Source organism: Plodia interpunctella, chromosome 17 (genome assembly GCF_027563975.2).
Source record: "Plodia interpunctella isolate USDA-ARS_2022_Savannah chromosome 17, ilPloInte3.2, whole genome shotgun sequence".
NCBI classification, from domain to species: Eukaryota; Metazoa; Arthropoda; class Insecta; order Lepidoptera; family Pyralidae; genus Plodia; species Plodia interpunctella.
The window spans coordinates 4,066,024-4,081,762 of NC_071310.1; the positions used below are offsets into that span (position 1 = coordinate 4,066,024).

General features: G+C 37.9%; 3 protein-coding genes across 3 annotated transcripts; 1 reads left to right on the forward strand and 2 right to left on the reverse strand.

Annotated features, from left to right (window-relative positions):
* Nucleotides 1–253: 253 nt before the first annotated feature.
* Nucleotides 254–3,341, reverse strand: LOC128677164 (very long chain fatty acid elongase AAEL008004-like). The gene is made up of 6 exons (XM_053757827.2): nucleotides 3,169–3,341; nucleotides 2,548–2,738; nucleotides 2,106–2,240; nucleotides 1,767–1,872; nucleotides 1,383–1,519; nucleotides 254–467 (listed from the first exon to the last, which is right to left on the reverse strand). The coding sequence occupies exons 1-6, from the start codon at nucleotides 3,227–3,229 to the stop codon at nucleotides 297–299; spliced, it is 801 nt and encodes a 266-aa protein (XP_053613802.1). The 5' UTR covers nucleotides 3,230–3,341; the 3' UTR covers nucleotides 254–296.
* Nucleotides 3,342–3,680: 339 nt separating this feature from the next.
* LOC128677367 (aldo-keto reductase family 1 member A1-like) lies at nucleotides 3,681–11,964 on the reverse strand. Its single transcript, XM_053758142.1, has 6 exons — nucleotides 11,805–11,964; nucleotides 10,219–10,399; nucleotides 9,682–9,869; nucleotides 5,119–5,357; nucleotides 4,462–4,612; nucleotides 3,681–3,977 (listed from the first exon to the last, which is right to left on the reverse strand). The coding sequence occupies exons 1-6, from the start codon at nucleotides 11,874–11,876 to the stop codon at nucleotides 3,834–3,836; spliced, it is 975 nt and encodes a 324-aa protein (XP_053614117.1). The 5' UTR covers nucleotides 11,877–11,964; the 3' UTR covers nucleotides 3,681–3,833.
* Nucleotides 11,965–12,212: 248 nt separating this feature from the next.
* Nucleotides 12,213–15,616, forward strand: LOC128677370 (homeobox protein MSX-1-like). The gene is made up of 3 exons (XM_053758144.1): nucleotides 12,213–13,673; nucleotides 14,032–14,198; nucleotides 14,721–15,616. The coding sequence occupies exons 1-3, from the start codon at nucleotides 13,535–13,537 to the stop codon at nucleotides 15,042–15,044; spliced, it is 630 nt and encodes a 209-aa protein (XP_053614119.1). The 5' UTR covers nucleotides 12,213–13,534; the 3' UTR covers nucleotides 15,045–15,616.
* The last annotated feature ends 123 nt before the right edge of the window (nucleotides 15,617–15,739 follow it).

The window sequence follows — 15,739 nt, forward strand, 5'->3', positions numbered from 1 at the left end:
GAATCGTGCCTCAATCAATAGTGGTTCTTATTTACACGCAATAAGACGCGATATTTTCAAGTTAAATATTCGATAAGTTCGATTAAGATATAAGTTCGATTTCAAGTTAAAATACCGCTAAGTTCGGAAATGAAACAGCCACGTAATTATAACATCCATGGATAAAAAATTTTACCCGTTCTGTGTATTGGCTCCAGGGCTTTGTGTTGCGGATAGTCGTGTTAATAACAATAAATATAAATAAAACAATGTATCAAAGAAATTACATATACAAAAATACATTTAACACATTATAATTATGTAGATTTAGGCTTCTTGACGTATGCTCTATAGTAGAAATCACTAAAGAGTATGACCATGAAGAGGTTCTGCGGTATGAGGAGGTAGGCGGGGGGGCGCGGGTACCTGCACTGCGCAGGCGCAACCACAAGCGACACGAAGTGCACGAAGAGTAATGTGAACTGAAGCTAAACAAACAATGTAAGTATTATGTGGCGAATTTAAAGCAATTTTTAGTTTACGAGTAATATCCAGCTAAACTCGAGTTTCGATTTTCGGCGTTCTCTCCCTATTTTATTTTATTTGTTTTCATTCAAAATCTTTGGATTTTGAAATAACCGTTGGGCTAGCACGAAATTTTGCGGGACAGTTTTTACGTAGGTACAATAAAGGCGATGTTCATGTTCATATTCCATATTTATATTCATATTGATTACTTCTCACAAAAATTCATGCTAGTCGCTATAAAAAGTAATTCTTAATCCGTAGGTACCGAGTTCAAACCACAGGTTCACTGACAGGATATGAATCAAGAAATGTAATATGTATATAGGTATGTAGTCCATTTACCTCTTATGATTTTGGCCTCACATGCATATTAAATAAGTTTTAAAGTCAATATTATTTTTGGAATTAGAATCAGAAATAACAAATTTGAAATAAAATGTTTGATGAAATATTTTCAAAGAATGAACATTTAAAATTTCAATAAACATCACAGCGTTCAAAAATTATGATCTCAAATTATGTCCGCGACGCGACTGTAACGAAATTACATATATTTATAACAAGGTATTTCACACGATAATAAAATATAATGCTTTTGCACAGATATAAGAACAATGTAATGTTCTTATATCTGCGTGGTTTTGACTCTTTTTTGAAGTTCCATATAACTTTTAATTTAGAAAAAATACCTAATCAGATTTTTGTGTTCCATACTGTGGGAGCGAAATAAGAATGTGTTCCCCACAGCGATGAGCTAACATAACCTGTCGATGCCCACCATACAGTATACGAAATCTTCAAGTATCGCAACTCTTTGTCTTCTTTTTGTACCTCGCAAGGGACGTGATACTGTAGCTGTATCTGATTGTACTCACAATCTGCAGCTGCGTGACATGCTTCTTCCACCAGAGCGAGCGCTTGTAGGCCTCGTCCCACGTGGTCAGCAGGTAATACGTGTACATGACGACGTGCACGAATGAGTTCACCGCTACCAGCATCGATCCGTGGCCACCTGCATGTAACATAAATCATAGTCCGTCTCTCTCTCTCTCTCTCTCTCTCTCTCATCATTGCGAAATCCCTGTTGTGTACGGGGCTCTACCAACACGAAGCAGAGACTTCTTTTCTCTCCACTTCACACGGTCGAAGAAGAGGACTGAATCCTCTTCTCGGCGGTTATATAGATTGTACATAGATAGATTGGAAGCGGAACCCTTGCAAGTGTTGCAAAAACTTAACTACACTTAACTATCACGTACCTGGTACCCATTTCACTATACCCCACGACACCATCACCATGCCGAAATGATGGTACACGTGTAAAAACGAGACTTGGTTCTCTTTTTTCCTCAGGACGAAAAATATCTGTGAAAATAATGATTAGTTAAGCAACTTTTCCAATTTTATTCCGAGCTAGTCGTCATTCTATGAAGAGACAAGATGGTGGCATATGCCACGGCAGTGATAAACCATGATGATTATTGAACTATTTTCAAAATTTAAACTACCAGACTGCAACGGATCATAAAAAATATAGACATGATGTTTTAATATCTATTGCAAAGATGTACTTATACTAAAGATAAATTAAGAATTACCGTGTCGAATAGGTCCACTATTTTGACAAGGAAGTAGAGGTAGCAGACCTTCCACGCGTACTCCTCGGCCAGCGGTCCTGACTCCACCGGCTGGCACACCAGCGCGTAGTGGTTCAGCCAGCCTAGCGCTAGACTCTGGAAATATAACACTATCCTTTTGTGTATATATACAACCACGTGGACTCCTGCAATGATGTTAACGAGGCATGCATTGTATTCTTCGGAATACCTAAGTAAATATTCAAACTAGCCAGAAATTCAAGTCCATTGTAACAGTCGTGGGAGAGGCCAAAACCTCGACCTTCTTTCATTTCAGTCTGTCTTTAACCTTCGGACGCTAAGTTGTTTTCCTACATCGCTTCTTCAGGTCTTGTTGGAGACAATATTTTCATCGCTCGGTCTCCTTGACTATATACCTACTCTAATTTGAGCTGGGACTCACATGATACACAATGTAGACGCACGCGACAATCTGCACGAGGTTGTAACCGGCGATGAGCAGCCGCAGGTCGTACGGCGGTCGCGAGCTCATGTAGGCCGGCAGCCACCGCTTCACGGTCAGCAGGTACACCACCAGGAACGCCAGTCCGGGCCATGGCGTTCGCATCAGGAACCAGTTTTGTGTTTTCTCATCTACAGTGAGAAGCACGCACTCAAGTTTAATAAACTATATTATGTGCCCCGGTCCTTTGCTTCTGTATGAGTTTATTCTGGATAGCCTGTAGCCTTGCTTGTGAATCACATCCAAAGAAAATCTAATTGAAGCAGTAGTTTCAAAAGATTGACGCGTAGAAACTTTTAAAAACTAATAAAAACTATCAAGCTTTATTATATTGGCACAGAATATTTCCATTTCTAGGTAAATACAAGTTAATATTGCAAATTAGAATTTTCGTACGGAGTTGTATCGTCTGGAATTTTCAATACGGTGAATATTGAATATTGACGCACAATATGCTTGTTTGGAAAGTCATGGCATATTCCAAAGTATTAAAATGTATTTTAATCGTCTGAACTTTGACCTTCCGTCTTAGCCAGTTAAATGTTTGTTTCAAGAGCTCACCCGCTATTTCCTCATTGAGATAATAGTATAGTCTCACAGCGCCTCTCAATATTACAGACATATTATATCACCAGTCGTCGGCTGCTCCAAGTTAAAAGGACCACTCGTGATGACACGCACGACACTGTTTAATAATTGACTGAATTTGAATTCATTATTGGAGCTGCATTAAAATTGATTAATGTAAATTTATTGCAATTATTCAGTGAAGGTTTCATGTTGCGGTCGAAAGTCAAAACAGTCCGAGGTATTAATCGATCATTGCATTTTTAGCAATAGCGATATTCTCATGTCTTTGAAGGGTCGCCAGATCAATAAGTCACGTTTAGTTGGATTAGTATAAATAAGAGTTGATTAGTAGAATTATTTAGAAATGGTGACAAACAGGTTGCAAGAGAAAAACTGCAGTTTATAGCACTCGATTACAACCTTTACATTCTTTTTTTTTGCATGTACAGCGTAGAAAAAACGTTTCTATTTACATAGATAAAAAAATAAAACGAAATTAAGTATTTTTTAAGCTTAATTTATTTAAACAATAATAGTAATACTTTTGAAGAGTAGGTATATAATTTTTGATAACAAAGTAATAATCTTTATTAGGTACCTAGTTAATTTATTATACACGGTTCAGATCCCTTCTATCAACCCTGTATAATTACGAGTTACTTTTTGAAAGGGAACTCTGGGTGTTTGTCGATCCCGAGGAAGAAGGAGAAGTCGCAGATGCGGCCCTGCTCCCCGCGATCCAGCGCCGCCAGCTCGGACATCTCGCTCGCACTCAGCTCGAAATCCCACAGGGTGATGTTCTGGTTATAAAAATTACATGTACCAGACAATTTGCAGTTTTTATATGAGAGTATAGTCACCTTGGAACCCAAAGTATCGCGTACAGGGTTCTTCTTCCTACGTACTCTGAGGTTGTGGAATGTGAAACAATGCCATGGTTACATGAAGTTAGTTTCGGAGATTCCTCACATACAAACTCACAAACGCTTATCTCTTTATAATATTAGTATAGATTATTATAACGTATTGATATGTTGTTGTCAAGTACAGTGGGACTTATCAAGTACTTAAGCACAGCGGACAGTTATTTATCTGCGTCGGTCGCTCCCGACGTGTCTATCTATACTAATTAATTTCGAAATTTGTAAGGAACGTTGGCATAGCTAGTGGACATTATCGTGTTACGTGAGTGCGTAACGGGCGACTGCCGGGCGACGAGGAAGTCGCCTGTGCCTGGACTAACGTACAGTTGTATGAATGATAAAACTGCATATTGGGTTATACCTGTTTGATGCGATCAGGATTCGTGCTCTTGGGGATGGCGGCCAGGCCTCGCTGCAGCGTGTGTCGCAGCAGAACTTGCGCAGGAGTGCGATCGTGCGCCTGCGCGATGCGCTGCACTATGGGTAACTTTAGCAGGTCAGGGTACTCGCGGCTGAGGACAATAGTTAATCTAACGTGAGGCTGGTGTGATTGTAATACAGTAGGCTGAAGATACATAGTATATGTCTTACCGACTAGTATAAGTTTTAGGAGTTGTTCTCAGTTTGAGGGTAATTATTTATGTCATATTTCGTTGTAAGTATATTTCATAGTCGGGATTGAATTTCTTGTTTTTAATAGAAAAGATATGTCGTTCTGTAAAAAGTTATTAGCACTGAAAAAATGTGAACTTTATCTAAAGAAAATAGGTACAAGACATAATCTAAATAATCAAAATTGTTTAATTATGAACCTAAACTTGGATTTTGGTGAATAATAAATATACAATATTAATTAGATACCTGTTTAGAATATGCCTATCCCCGTGGAAGACAGACGTTATTTTTCATCATTAAAATAGTAAATACATTTGTGTAAAGACGGATACAACAAAAAATATGTTATGACTCCACTTGAAAATGATTACTGCTGCAGTGATAGTAAAAAGTTTGTATGCACCCTGTTTTCTCAGCGAGGGCATCAGCTAAGGCCTTGGATCCGAGCGGGGAGTACGCCACGATTGGCACGCCGAGCTCACGCGCCTCCGCGACCAGCGCCGGCTGCTGGCATAGCGCGTGCACCTCCACCTGCAGACACGCCGGCTTCTGCACCGCACACAGCCGCCGCAGCTGTTCAGCGTTCACGTTGGACACGCCCACGTGACGTGCGCGACCAGACTCCTTCAGTTTACATATGCTCTAGAATAGACAGGGACATTGTTGGTTATTCTAAGCTCATAATTGTTTTCAAAAAGTTAACTGTTTGGAACTGAGTGTTTGTTCGGTTCAATAAACTTAGTTCGGCAGCTTTTGCAGTGAGAAGGATCACACAGTGTACAAACAACGAAACAGCTAGGCTCGTGTATTACAGCTACTTTCATAGCATAATGTCTTACGGATTATTGTTATGGGGTAATGCAGCTGATATAGGAAAAAATTTTGTTTTACAGAAACGAGCAATTCGTTTTATTTAAAGTGGGCTTAAGCCACAGGATTCCTTGGGAAAATTATTCAAATCGATAAATATTATGACTGTTGCATCTCTGTACATCTTCGACGTACTTATTTTTGTTAAATTTAACTTACACCTGTATAAAACACTGAGCGATGTTAACAGTGTAAACACTCGTAATAGGCATAAACTTTGTATGAACAGATTCCGACTTAAAAACGTTAGGCAATATTTCGTGGGTCAAAGTGTAAAATTGTTCAATAAACTCCCTGTAGAGGCTATTAACTTGCCAATGCCAAAATTTAAATCATATATTAAAAATGCTTTGATGGCTAATGCTTATTACTCAATTAGCGACTATTTAAATGATAAAAAAACTTGGACCCTTCCTAAAATTTCTACCTCTTACCCTTGATCTTACCTTTTTATAATTATTTATATATTTTCTTGACATGTTTATTGCATATGTTTTGACATTTACTTGTAAAACATATACGTGATTTGTGATCTTCAAGTGTCTGAAAGTAACATATGTATCTATTATGTTAGATTATGGAGATCGAGTATGTCATGCACACTCAAATGGTCATACCGGTAGCGGCGTCGTGGATCGGGTCGGGAGGTTCCCTCTATTGTGGTTGAGCTTCGCGATGGCTGAATCACGCGTCAACTCGTGAACGGGTGCTGCCGGGGGGAACTGGTCAGCTCGATCTTTTATTAATTTTTCATCAGCACTTAATCACAATCATAATATGTTTCAGTATACCTTTTGATCATGTACTTTATTGTATACTTACATTATTATATTACTGATAAAAAAATATACATAAATTGATATTTCAAAAATGGTAAGCCCTTCTGGCATAATTGGGACCAACACTGTTTGAATGAGTTTCTTTCGGCATTTCTTCTTAGCAGTGGTCCTTCCGAAATGCTAGTAGTTTGTAGCTTTGGTAAACATCATTTAATTGAGAATATGACGTGAAAAAGTGCCTGTTAAGGCCTAATTTCTGAATAAATGATTTGATATACAAGTTGATTCTTTACCTAGGCCTGCGAGTTTGTCAGGATCACAAAATTTTTTTTTTACACAGAGGGATACTGACTGCATGCACCATAGATTTAGAAGGGCCGCGCGCGCGAGATACAAATTGTCGATCAAACTATTGGCTTCTAATCTAAATTAAGGAACTTTGAGGCATACACGACAGGGGACTGTATCAATCTATATCTAGGTTTATAATAAAAGTATTTAATAATTCATTCATTAGTATTTTCTTTACTTTTTCAACTCAATATACCTACACACCTAGATGATCATAATAGCAAATTTTCTTCTCATTGAACTCAAAGATATCTTCGAATAATGATTTCACCCGGTCCACATATTTTGCTGTGACGTAAGCTGTCCACTCTTTCTGGTAGTTCTGGAGTATCGGGTAGTAAAGGGTTTTCATCTTTTATGACCAATGGTTTCTGGAGCGTGTCGACCTTGCTGCACAGCCCGACTGCGTTGGAGGGCACCATGCCGACTGATAAACTGCTTTGTCTTTTCGGCAAATGGAGAACAATGACGTTATTATTTTTTTCAATATGAGACTTTTCCACCGGTCGTTTTCTTTTAATTTTTTTACTTAAAACGTTTATCATAATTTGAAAAAAGCTGCCTTCTCTTTTATGTTTTCGCGAGCAAGTCTGTTTCATCTCTTCCGAAGACATCGAAAGAGATTTTGATAGTAGCTGCGATACAATTTCTGAGCTGTGGCCCGGGTGGACCCCGGGTGGACCAGGACGCTTACACACATTACCGACATCTTTTTCAGAAGTTGTATAGTTTAAAATTCTTGTGCCAACACAGTTACTTATATGTTTCTTTGTATTTTCATTTAGTTTATGCAGAGTTCGTTTTGGAGCATTCTCGCTTTCAGCATTCCTTTTATGATTTCTTACGAAGCAAAACAATATTCTTGATAAAAATGACTTTTTTGAATTCTTTGATTTTTGTTTCGTAACTGCTTTTACAGGAAATACTTCCAAGCGGTTGATCTTCGATACCTTATTTGCCGAATTGATGTAATGTTTGGATTCGGCTGAATTGTGTCGCATGCTGATGCAGTCTTCGTTATATATGCATTTCAATTGTGTCGGTTCCATATAGTCTTTGGAGATCACCCCATGTTCAAAGTCGGCGCGGACTATTGATTGTATGAGATCTGACGGTTTCGGCTTACATTTTCCATATTGTGTTGTAAAATTAGAATAAACGTTACAGAAATACACATCAGTTGGTTTAGCTTTTGATGGACTTTTTGAATGGCTTTTGCGTTTTCCTGGTGGTTTTGTTTTTTTTACTTTCACGTAATCTACATCGGCCTCTCGACGAGTGATAGTTATAGTGCAAGCCTTCTCGCATGTTGTTTTTTGGGTTTGTTTTGAAGCTACTTTTGCTGGTTTTTTCTTTTTAGAACACATTTTTCTTTAGTGTACTGCATATTTCATTTTGTAGATTACCTTCTTGTGAAATATTGGATAGTATTATATTTTCACGGAGTTTTAATGTTTTATTTACGACATGATTGCAAACTGATTATTTTTATGTTTTTGTATCTCACATCTTTATTTTGTATATTTTGACATATTTACCCTGTCTTGTTTTCTTTATGGTTATGATATACTTCTAAAAATGTCAACATTTTTCTTTATAATTGGTTTTTCATAAGACTTTAATCTTTTCCTATTGGATATCTATGGAGTATGTATTTATTGTAGAATGTAAAGCTATATGTTTGTTGGTTCCTTACTAGTAAGTTGCTTTTAACGATTGCAATATGAACGCTGCATTCTTGTACGTATTTCGAAGTATTACTTTTATTATTTTAGAATATACATTGGGAGTTTTCTTTTTCTTAATAACTCCTTGATAATGCATAATGCTCATCAAGGAAGCGTCCAAATCTAGGGAGTTAGATGAAGTGACGGCGATTGGGTTCAGGTTTATAACTTCATACGATTCTGTAGTGCTTCTGTAAGCATAAACTGAATCCACGGCATCGTCTCCACCGCAGCAGCAAGGACACAGCAGCTTGGGCATGGTCTGCCAGGTTGGTTTCCTTACTATACGATTATTTACAAACATAGAGGTGACTGAAGTGTCTTTAATCTGATCTGTAGATTGAACGTCCTTACCGCTCATGGGAACGATTGCTTTCTCAGTCTTATTCGTAAATAACGCACTTGGAGCGTTCAGTTTCTGAATATTGTCCGATATAAGGCACGTGTCATTGGCGTGTCTCTTGCTAATAATTGAAGATTTGTAAAGTTTGGACCACGGGATTTGGCAGTCTGTTTTTATCATATTATTTGAAGATTTCATCTTAACATTTCCAAATCTGGGTGCCAGTCTTGGTTTGCACACTCTTGGCTTGGTGGTGACGACGGCTGTAGGATACAGCGGGTAAGCACAGTCTTTGTAAACAGAGTCCGTTCGATACAGAGCATTTAATTTAACATTTTTCACATCGTGATTCGGTACGGTATACCGGTCCGGAATAGTATAATTCTCAAACAAAGGCACACCCATGTTAAAATGTGCAATTGTTTTCAACGAGAAATTAAGTCAAATGTAAATTTTGTCGACTTTGTCTAGTTTTAGTAACTTGTACTTTGGTAATTTTACGTTTATGTACGGATTTGAGTGAAAACGACAGACGTCGAATAAGCATGAACACAAGATTTTTTTTTATAATTCCTCTTTAGTCGGAACGCTTTTTGCCATCATCGTATTCTATATCTACCATCATGATTCTCCACGTGTAATGGTGAGGGTTAAAATATTTTCCATGGTTTTAGAGTTTATTGTGGCGTATTAGACAGACAGACGGGGCGGAGGACTTTATTTTGTTAAGTATAGTAATCTCAGTTCAACAGATTGGTAATATTACAAAAAATCGCTAATAAATAAGTAATGCTTGCATAGTTTCGCTGCTTCTTCACCTGCTTTTTGGAAGTCGGCAGTAGACAATTTTTTGACGCTAAATGAAGAATAATTTGTTGAATTAACTGGCATCTCACCTTCCACACCGATAGAAGGTCCGTGGAGTGATCCACTCGCATGGTGCCGTCGGGGTTCTTAGGGTGCAGGTCCCCGGGCACGTGGACGAACGCGAAGGGTGTGTGCATGAGGTATAGGTCCACGTACTCCAGCCCGAGGTCCTTCATTGATGCTTCGAAGTATTCTGCTACCAGTTCGGGACGGTTTCCTGCATAATATGAGTAATATACATATAATAATGTTCTTATATCTATGGAGTAAAGTTAAAAATGTATATCTTAAAATATAAGTCTTAACATTAACTTCAATTCTACTTTGTAGCTTAAAACAAATGTAAAATTTTTGAAATAGTTCTATATGTCCGTTCCGTAGAAAATGTAGCAAGTTAATGTATAAGTACTATGATATGATTCAATTTTTATTTTATTTTATATTTTACCAAACAGGCATGCGGCCCAACTGATGGAAAGTGGTCACTTTTGGAGCCTTTTTAGTCTATTCGTATTTTAAGTAGAGGACAATTGTCCCATAAATAAAATAAAAGCAAACCAACACACCTCCAGGAGGCAGCTTAGTGACGATGAACAGGTGTTGCCTCCTGGTTGTATCTTCGCCGATCCAGCGGCGCAGTGCCCGGCCCAGCGCGGCCTCGTTCTCGTAGGCCCGGGCCGTGTCGAAGTGCCGGTAGCCGGCCGCCAGGGCAGCCTCCACCGACCTCTCCAGCACCTCGTCTGATGCCTGTCATTAACATACCAATCCTAAGTAGATTGTGTATAATTGTGCTCGTATGCAAAGACAATTCAAAATATAGACAATGAAACAGATCCGAACTTGGATCCGAATTTGTTTGACTGTTGATCGACATTTTAGAAGTCAAAATCATACTCCATATGATTCTGAAATGTGATTCTGACTTCTGAAATGTGTCTAACAAACAATGAACAAATAGCACTTCATATTGAAGAATAAATGAAAAAATGGGCAATATGATTCGAAACGTGAATCGGGTATTTTTAAAGAAATATGTCTGCGGAATTATCATGCGAACCCTCGGCGGTGAACAAGTGGTGTTTTGAGGAGGACCAGCCCACCACCTCCAAAGGCGTGCCTGCCAGGCACAGCGGGCCCTGCACCGGAGCTTGCAATGCTTATTCTGGCGACATTTGTTCATGTGACTCCGAATCCTTGCTATCTTATGACTTTGGCAAACCTTTCATAATTATTGACTCGTCTACAAAACTCAATAAATCCAAGTGGATAACCGTAAAAGCATTCTTCAGACGATTTAAGAGGAGACGTTTCAAAAGGAAAAGCAAATCACCAACTGAAAAAAGACCGAGTGATTTCTCAGTCAAAGAAGGAAAGATTCAGCAAAATGTATCTGATGAAATTGAAAAAACTCGACGAATGTAAGAGCTGAGATGAAATTTTCTTGTAAATTGTTAGCGTGCGATTCCTTTGTGTAATTTCATAGTCAGTTAATTAAATATGATGTGAGAAATGTTGTATATTTTCCCACGAGCGCCTTTCCAACTCCGGAACAGGCAAGACGCGCGCGGAGCCTCATCTGAATAACTTACCTTTATTATTTGCACATGGACTCAATACTGAATATCGGTTTTGCAAGCGAGCCGACATAATTACCACCACATGATAAAACGTCTAACCTTGGCAAACGTAACGATTCTCTAGGCACAGATTATACAATATTCAGTACTCTAGGGCAAAAGTTTAGAACTTACATTTTATTTTCTGAGAACATGTAAAGGTGCCAAATTCAAATCATTTATTTAGGAATTAGATCTTCACAGGCACTTTTTCACGTCAATTTTTATATTAAATAGTTATTTCTCACAAGCTACAAACTATTGGCATTTCGGAACGACCACTGCTGAGAAGAAATGCCGAAACTCATTTGAACAGTGTTGGTCCCTATCATGCCAGAAGGGCTTACCATTATTTTTTCTTACAATTTTTTTTTCTAATAATATATCAAAGTAGATAAGTGCCCTTTGCAAGTAATTAAAGTATATTGGCCTTACCACAATCAAAGCCAAACACAATGGTGAATACTGAACGATTCAATTCAGGCATATCAAAACAAACTACTTTTACCTACTTAATAAAGATTTTATAGACTTACTTGCCATGTTCCGAAGCCGATCCTGGGCATTCTGTCCCCTCCTTCCAGCGTATAATATTCAGGAGTTGCCATTATAACAGTAATACAAATTAAACAACTGGTAACAAGTTAACCGCGAAGGCTGTTGATTGTCCCACGGTTACATTAACAATGTGAGGGATCGGTGACCGGCGCGGGCGCAGCGCTGCCGGCCCTGCATACAGCCTTGATGGTCATATTTTTCCGTTGCCTGATAACCGGTTTTTAACCATGATTGGGTTTAACGGCCGTTCAGAGTGACCCATTTATGAAAATCCACTAATTAAGTAAATATGCTATTAATTATATTGATTGTAATATTTATATAACGATATAACGAAACTGCTACAGATTTGTGAGATAACTCAATAGATTGAAGTAACACGATATTGATGCGGTTTTCTTCGCGATATGGCACATAGGTACGCTATCGATTCGTTAAAGTAGGTCCCTATATAAAAACAAAGTATTATCAGGACATTGCAATAAAATTCCATCACCTCGTTCCCACAAGGCCATGTGCAACAAACTATGCATTCGCTGCCTTGTACCTACTTATTGTCTGTCAACAAAAACACCGGCGCTGGGTTTCTTCATATAAAAAACTACAAATTATTTCCGTATTTTTTGCCAGTCATTGAATCAACTACTTACAACTGATGTTAGATAAAATAATATTAATAGAAATATTTAGTAAAACTTCAATTAGATTGGAAAAATAATATAAGTATAGGTATACCTCATACCTCCATGTTTCAGTATAGAGCAATGCTTTTAACCTGCTAGTACCTAGATAGATGGAATGTGGAATGCTAAGAAGTTGACGAAGTCATTCATTGTATAAAATTTTTGCTAAAATCTTACTGTACTGCGTACAATTATTTTAAATATAAACCAATAAAACTGAAATATTTTTTTATGTTACGAATTGGACATCTGCAATGTTGAACTTATCAATGGAGGTCCTTGTACATGCATTTGTTTGTATTAAAGGATGCAACGCAATCGCATTATCTGCCGCGGTATCTCTGTACACAAAATAAACGCCACTTTAGCTATCAGGTAGGATCTGTAAAATGCAAACAATTGTATTGAGTTGTCGTTGACAAAAGCAATTTAATAGCAGTTTATTTTATACGTTATTTAGGAATAGCAGGATAGAACTTGAATACTTGTATAACTAACTCGTAAAACTAGCAAAATTTACATTTCTATATTGAATCAAACGATTAAAACTTAGTTCCTAATATAAATAAACTATACAAACCCACATCATCTCAAAAAAAAACTCGTTAACAGATTGTTAACTAAGTATAAGTAAATCGCTTCGGAATTTCTAATGACTTTTTAATTAGCCGCCACAAAATCTGATATCAAATTACGTGACGGCACAATAGCCATAATATAAGTTACAAATTAATTTTCCCACATACCCTTAAAGTAATAACATTCTTTTGTGTGCAAACAGTATCCATTTCCCATTGAACTGGTAAATTGTATGAATGGACGGACGTCACAACACTCGTAAGCTCATTGGTGCGTACGCGCCGATTGCGGTGGCTGATATGATAACATCTATTTGAGATACAGTTACAAGTTTAGGGGATGATGCGCAATTATTCCTTGGGGTGTGGCTTATGTAAGTACCACCCTTCTTGCCTGAATATAATTTTAGACTTGAAATGTAGATTTAGTTTGATCAAGTTAGTGCGATGGACGTATCTCCGATGTCCGGTCGGTGCAGTTCGGACTTCAGTATCGAGAGGATTTTGAGTGAGGATTCTGGCAGAAGCCGGGAGGAGGCACCCAGCTGGCTGTGCTGTACTCGGTATAGGCCCCCACGACTTCCAAGTGAGTGACCTTATTCGAAATGAAACATCGACTTCTACGTATAAATGCGAACGAATAACTAATATGGACTTTGTAATGAATTTTGTTTCTTAAAGAAATTTCGAAATTAGAGTAGTATGAGAATTTTTTTAAAACGAACATAAATATTATATTTTTTTAAAACTGGCATGGAAAAATAACACTACTTCAGCCGGCTAATCTTACAGCCTACAATAACTTAAATTATATAACTATATAATTATATACAATAAATTAAATTAGAATAATAATAAGTTTATTAAATATGTAACATTTGGATGTATGTAAATGTAACAGTTTATCTGCGTTTCTTTTTCATACAAACGAAAATGACTTGTAGGGTCTACAAGCAGCGCCTGCCGGGCGCGCCGCTCGGGTCGCCACGCGCGGGTGCCGTTCACCGCGGCGCAGGCGTCGGCGCTGGAGGCCGCCTACGCTAGGGCTCCGTACCTCGCCCCGCCAGCCCTGCGCGCCCTTGCCGCAGCCCTACAGCTCAGAGACGACAGAGTAAGTTAATTAACACCTTTATATAAACTTTATAGCATTTTAATGTTAGGTTTGACGATAGGCCGCCATTTGCCATAAATATTTGAATATTTTTTTCTTATGATTGACTGCTGGGCTTTGCTCTTGTGGGAATTTTGGGACAAAAAGTACCCTTGTGTTATTCCAAATCATATTCTACCTGTGTAACTCATAACAATCCGTCCAATATATTTTTCGTGAAAGAGTAACAAACATACATCCTCACAAACTTTCGCATTTATTTAAATTTATAATTAGTAGGCTATCGACAATAATAGCCCTCTCATCTATAAAGTAATTTTTTCAGAGTGAAACCAATTATATAAAATCGTTCTTACTCGTTGGCCACTATTGCCTACCGCAGCAGTGTACCGTGGGATATTTATGTTTCACTCTTCAAATTAATATAAATATAATAATCCTGATAAATGATCTCACAGATATGCAGGCACATATCTGTGAGATCATTTATCAGGATTCTTTGAAGATGTGAAATTGTTTCAGATAAAAATTTGGTTCCAAAACCGGCGAGCGCGGGAGAGAAGAGAGAAAAGTGCCAACATAACTCCGCCACTCGAAGTGACTTTACCACCGACCTCCCGCATACCACAATCTGCCACCTGGATACCGCAAACAAATACCACACATTTTTTACCTGTAGAATCCAATGCCGTTAGTGCTCATGAGAATATAGAGATTCACGGAGTGCCCTATGATTTGACAGTGACATCTTTACAATCTTCTCTTTATTCTGAGACGATGAGAGGGTCACCTCCAGGGAACAATAGGTCCGAAACACCTCTAGATGTTGAGAGCATAGACGAATAAATACGGCTGTGAATTGAATAATGGTTTCGGCAGTATATATGTAGTATTTATGATTTGAGCACAGCATAGCCGTCCTTACGATAGCAGAGCTGCATTAAAGGAGTTACGAATTTCATAAATTCAGCTCGGGTAGGTATATAAAACAAAACTATTTCTGTGATATATTAAACTAGCGTGTCATTTGTGTAATAAATTAAGAAATAAAGTGTGTATTTATTTATATAATATCTTTAGATAAATATTCCCCTATACAAAGCTAGATGAGACTAACTCAGACTTTAGTGCGATTTCAATGAAATCGAAAAAACGGCGTTTGGTGACTAATATTCGAACGACATACATTTTAGCTGTATGGAATTTTAATGTGCGCATGCGTCAAAACGCGCACGCGTTGCGTAGCGTACGTATTGGTGTGCATCTGCCTTTAAATTCCTATTCCCGCTATTATCAATCATAACAAGTTAGAATCGGTTTGTTTATTGTATTGGGGACACAACGACTCCATTCAGAGCGTGAGCCAGTCCCTCTTATCAGTTGAAGCGCTGCCTCCCTACTGAGATTACACACTACTTTATTATGACTTGTGCCTTTTCTAGTATCAATTATGTTAAATACCTACACCATTTTGATTTCTCTCAAATAAAAATAAATTATGGAATACAATTAGAAGGAAGGCAATATCAAATGAAAGAATG